The sequence below is a fragment of the Chrysochloris asiatica genome, unplaced genomic scaffold, assembly GCF_000296735.1.
Source record: "Chrysochloris asiatica unplaced genomic scaffold, ChrAsi1.0 scaffold00090, whole genome shotgun sequence".
Classification (NCBI taxonomy): domain Eukaryota; kingdom Metazoa; phylum Chordata; class Mammalia; order Afrosoricida; family Chrysochloridae; genus Chrysochloris; species Chrysochloris asiatica.
The window spans coordinates 5010851-5016650 of NW_006408608.1; the positions used below are offsets into that span (position 1 = coordinate 5010851).

At 49.5% G+C, this 5800-nt stretch overlaps 1 protein-coding gene across 2 annotated transcripts in view; it reads right to left on the reverse strand.

The window, feature by feature from the left end:
* Nucleotides 1-3400, reverse strand: part of FBLIM1 (filamin binding LIM protein 1) — a 38723-nt gene extending 35323 nt beyond the window's left edge. The window contains exon 1 of one of the 2 annotated variants that reach the window (XM_006866358.1): nucleotides 3134-3400. In XM_006866358.1, coding sequence (XP_006866420.1) covers nucleotides 3134-3383 — 250 coding nt within the window. In that variant the 5' untranslated portion in view covers nucleotides 3384-3400. The remainder of the gene's footprint in view (nucleotides 1-3133) is intronic. The other variant, XM_006866357.1, reaches the window with a different exon arrangement.
* Nucleotides 3401-5800: the final 2400 nt, after the last annotated feature.

The window sequence follows — 5800 nt, forward strand, 5'->3', positions numbered from 1 at the left end:
GGGGCAGTGTGAAGGGGTGATGTCGGGCATATATCTAGTGGGGAAGAAGCAAAAGAAAGATGGGGACTTTCACAGGTGAAAGAGCTAAAGAACACCTGTGGGTTCCTGAAAGTACAACACTGGACGAGGCATCAGATAACAGCTGTCAGAGGACTGTACTCTGGGGTCACACCAGCTCAGGGCCAAGCCACACACCCAGAACTTACCTCACTCAAGATGCCTCACCATAGGCTTGAGTCCACTCAGTCAGCAGACAAAATGGCTGACTCTTTGGAGGCCCTCTTCTGAGGTGCCTGGTGTCTGTTAACACATGCCTGGGATGTCATGCTTACCATCCTAATGTTGTTAAGTGCCATCAAGTCGGTTCCGACTCATAGTGAGCTCATGTACAACAGATGGTTACATTGCTGGACCCTCACAATCTTTGGTATGTTTGAGCCCATGGTCCCAGGCACTGCGTCAATCCATCTCGTCTTCCTCTTTTTCACTGACCCTGACCTTAAGCGCGATATACTTCGAGGGACTGGTCCCTCCTGATACATCCAAAGCCCATGAGAAGAAATCTTGCCACAAAATGTTGGACATTTTGTCATCTAAATTGTATTTGTTGAGCAACTCCTCCCACCTAGAGACAATCTTTTCTTATCTGGTCACATGTCCTTTTTAGGAAACATGACATGATTTTGGTTCTCCTGTATGGAGTTCTGGTGTGGCACTGTGGGTTAATGCACCAGACTGCAAAGCTGTTTGAACTGCAAGGTCGGTGATTCAAGCTTACCAGCTGCTCCTCAGAAACCCTATACAGGATCGCTATGGGTCGGAACCTAGACAGCACTTCACAACAACAACAATATGGAGAAGTCAGAGTCTTGATGTGGCACTGTGGGTTAATACATTGGACTGCAAGGTTGGTTTGAACCGCAAGGTTGGTGGTTCAAGCTCAGCAGTCACTCTTTGGAAACCTTATATAGGGTCACTATGAGTCTGAACCCACTCCATGGCACTTAACAACAACAATATGGAGCAGTAGCTGAGAGGAGTCTGTGTATTCTCCTGGGGTGTGTATTAGGAAGGTATGTGAATTTAACAGGTACTGTAAGAAAAGCACTGGACTGCTTAACTGCAAGGTCGGAAGTTCAAACCTACCAGCTACTCCTTGGAAACCCTACATAGGATCACTATGAGTTGGAACCATGTCGATAGCATGTAACCACAACTAATTATAATGAAGAAGCATGTTGTATGCAATTTCATGAACACTCTCACACATGTAATGAACAGCTTCTTCCTGGCCTCCTGTAATGGTATTTCCTATGAAGTCTTAAGGAGCTCTCGTAGCGCAGTGGTTAGGAGTTGGGCTGCTAACCTCAAGGTTAGCAGTTCAAAACTACCAGCTGTTCTGTAGAAGAAAGATGAGGCTTTCTGCTTCCATAAAGATTTATAGCCTCGGAAACCCTATACAGGGTCACTGAGTTGGAACCGACTCCACGGCACACAACCATCAATCACCACCACCATGGAGTCTTGGTGTGGTGTTGGAAAAGCACTGGACTACTATCCAAAAATCAGCAGTTCAAACTCACCAGCCACTCCTCAGAAACCTTATACAGGGTCATTATGAGTTGGAACCAACTTGATGGCACTCAGCAACAACGCTGTCCCCTAGATGGTTTCCATGGTGATGAATGGACAGGGCTGCCCTAGCCTCCTTTGGGACATGGACAATCAGTCAGGCACCTGGGGCATTTGGAGGGCTCAGCTGCCATCCTGGGTGCCTGTAACCTTGAGTATCCCAGGGCTTCACTGTCCCAGCTGGTACCTTGCCAGACAATGAGCCCATCCCTCCGTCCCATGTCTCTGTGCTGCCACCCTTTGTTGATTCCACCGGACTTGACAGCTGAGACTTTCCATGGAAGCGGCAGGGAGACATGACTGGAAAGCCCCGTTACCATGACACAGGGTCAGTTTAGACCAAGCATAAGATAAAGGAACAGCCATTTATGAAAGATTTGTTTTGTGGAAGATGTGCCAAATACATGGCTGAATGTCTTTTCATAGAAGAGAAAATTGAGGCCTGAAGAGAGGAAGTGGCTTGTCTTGAGAGAGCCCAAGAAAGAAGAAAACCATTTTTAACTCCTTCAATTCACCAAGCTTGCTCCTGCCTCGGGGCCTTTGCACTTACTGTTTTCTTTGCTCTGTGAACTCCACCTCTCCAACCAGCTTCATCCTGTCCTTCATGCCTCAGCTGAAGTGTCACCTCACCACCTCCTGAGAGCAGCCATCCCAGACACCCCATAAAAAGTTACGCCTCCACACCATGTTTTATTCTTTTACAATGTGGGGGTGTGTCTACCTGACATATATTTTTATGATCCCTTATGTGGGTTAAAACTTTGTCTCTTCACCTCCCCAGAGTGAGACTCAGAAAATAATTACAGCAAGTAACACATTCAGCACTTTCTACATGACAGATTCTGGGCTATGTACTACATATATATGAACTCATTTCATCTTCATAGTAACCTCTGTGTTAGTTGTTGATTGTCTATGAGTCAATTCTGACTCACAGCAACCTTTGTGTGTCAGAACAGAACTGCGCTCCACAGGATTTTCAATGACTGAGTCCTCAAAAGCAGATCACCATGCCTCTCCAATGCATCTCTGTTGTTGTTGTGAGTCATCCATTTGATTCTGATACACAGCGACCCTGTATAGGGTTTCTGAGAGTGGCTGGTAGGTTTGAGCTGCTGACCTTGCAGTTAGCAGACTAGTGCTTAACCCTACAGCATCACACCATGGCTTAAGACATCTGAGGGCGGGTTCAAACTGCCCATCTTTCAACTAATAAGTGATGCTTAACTATTTGTGCCACCCTGGGATTCAGTGGCACAGATGGATGATGTGACTTGTTAACATCACACAGTCAAGAGGTGGAGAGGCCAGGATTCAGCCCAGGCAGGTGGGTGCCAGAGTCTGCCTGACATATAGTAGGGGGCTTCAAAATGTTTGTGGGAAAACTCTATTACCTCTTAATTCCTGTTTTCTGAATGAAAGACTTCAGAACCTGCTCTTTCCTCCAAACCTCAATGCTGCCTGTTTCCTGACCCCCCTGTCTTGTTCCCCACCCTCTTACCTCCATTGGACAGCTGAGGTGGTACAGCTGGCACCACCGACGCAGTCCTGCCAACGGCTGTCCAGGGGCTGGGCCTCCCCACCAAACCAGCTCCAGGTGCTTTCACAGGGGCAGGGGATTCCCTGGGGTAGCCAGGTCGGGCCTCACTGGACACGCGCCTCACTTCCTCGGCTACTGCCACATCTCGGCGGGGGGGTGTCAGGGTGATAAAGACAGATGAGGCAACCCTCTTCTCGGGTTTTGAGGCCATTGCCTTGGCTCCTGGGGGGCTAGAGGCAGAATGAAATTCATGATCAGACTTGAGCAGAACTGGACACTGGGGTTCACTCTATCTGGACACTCGGACCCTCTCTTCCCTGAGGCATGGAGTCTTTGACCTCCCAGCAAGACAAAAGCAGCCACCTCATCATGTTAGCACCCCAGCCCAGCCAAAGAGGACAGCAGGTACCTATCAGGTGACTGGGTCAGAGGGATGGGGCCCTAAAGTGCTTTTAGTGCCTCTCCCCAACCTGCACACCTGGGGAAGCAAAGGGCAGCCCTGCCCTGCTCACCTCATCAATGATTAATCTTCCTCTTCTAGCAGTGCATAGACGGCACAGCCCCTCAGTCCTCCCTCCCCAAACAGCTGGCTCCCAGGCCCAGCTCTGGGCCTCACCGAGTTATCACCGAGTTATCGAGTTACCTCCCTCACTTGGAATCCAAAGAGTCTCCAGGGAGAGGCAAAGTCCCTGAGAGGTCCAGGCCAGCTCTGCTAGGGGAGGAAAACAGAGTGTGAACTGCAGAGTTTCAGGGCTGGGCCCCAGGAGGTGGAAGGGGCAGGTTCATGGGGTCTACTGTTGACTAGACATACTCAGTGCCGCACGGCCCTCAGCACTTTCCACTCATGAGTCCTCCCTCACCATGCTGCTGGGGAGAACTCCTATCATCTCCATTTTACAAAGGAGACACAGAGAGGTTGAAGTCACTTGTCCAGTGTCACACAGTGGGATGGCGGGGATTTGAATCCAGGCCAAGTCTGACTCCAGAGCCCAAGCTTTTGGCTGAAGCTCAGCTGCCTTCCCCCAGGCCTCAGACCTCATGGCCAATCAGGTCTTGATGATTCTATTGCCTGCATCTCTTGCTCCACCCCCATCTTTCACACCAGTATGCTGGTTCAGGCACAGTGGCCCACCTCCATGGTTGTCAATCCCTCCTCCTAATGTGCTTCTGATCCCTGGTGTGGTGCTGTAGGACAAGCTCAGGACTATTAACAGCAAGGTGGGCAGTTCAAGCAGCTCTTGGAAATCCTATACAGGGTGGCTAAGTGTTGGAATCGAGACAGCACACAAAAAAACCTGCTTCTAGAAACCCTGGTGGCACTGTTCAAATCCACCAACTGCTCCACGGGGAAAAGATGAGGTTGCCTGCTCCCATAAAGATTTAGTTTCAGAAACCCTATGCGTCAAAATGGACTCGGTGGCAGTGGGTTGGATTTGATGCAGGTTCACCTGCCTTTGGAGTGCTCTTTCTAGAGCATACATTTTTTTTTGTCTTTGCTCAAAAGTCTTCCATGGCTCCCTACTACCTTCAGAATGAAGTCCAAATTCCTCTGGCCTCAGTCTCTTTTTCACCACCCTGAACCACTTACTCTTCCTGGAGACAATCTTTATCCCTTACTTACCTTTGAGCCACCTGTCTTTCTTCTCCCAATCCCTCAAGGTGAATTTCAGTTTATCTTCAGAGACCCAGGAGTTCATTAGCTCCTCCATTAAGCCTCCCAACTCATGACCCTCTCCCCGGGGACAGTTGTCTGCTTCCACAAGGTGATGACAGCCCTGTCACAGAACACCCTGGCTCACAGTCCACGTGTCTGTTCCCTCCCCCGCCCCCAGCAGTGTGTGGCCTCAGCTGGTGTCTCTGGCACCCAGATCCCAGTGCAAGCATCAAAGCGTAGATGTGGGTGCAAGGCCAAAAACCTGTGTCAAGGTGAACCCACTTGCTACATCTCACGTGGTTTCTAAAGACAGTAGCCTGGGGCCAAGACTGAGCCTTAGGGTTGGGTAAGTTGTCACTCCAGTTCAGGAGCCTCCAAAGGCACCCACAGTTTGTGCCTCGGGATAAAACAGAAGCCTTTTTTCTACCTTCCTCTTTACAGCTGTGCCACCCTAACATGACCACAAAGGACCCTAAGGATCGACCTGGAGTCCAGTGACCAGTCATAGACCTCTCTCAAAGGTGCTGCAGTGGTTCAAATTCACCAGCCATCCCTCAGAAACCCATACTAGATTTCTATGAGTCGGAACCGACTCCACAGCACTTATGTTTGTACAACTGAAAGTCCACTGGCCCCTGTGGGCTCGTTTTGACGAGCTGTTGTTTTAAGAACTGTCAAATTGGTTCCAATTCATATCGACCCTGTATAGGGTTTTCAAGGAGGGACTGGTGGGTCTGAACTACCAACCTTGTAGTTGTGGTTAGCAGTCCACAGCAGTGGCACTTCCTCTAGAGTGCTTGCTGCTTGTCAGGCCTGTGCTGAGTGTTTTACGTGCCTCAAAACTCCCCTAATCCCCAACACAGTTATAAAGGAGGTCCACTATACTCCCATTTTACAGATGACCAGTGTGAGGTGAGCCCCAAGCAGTTAAGTAACTGGTTCTGGACTGGAACACCATCCCACCTAGAAGTCTA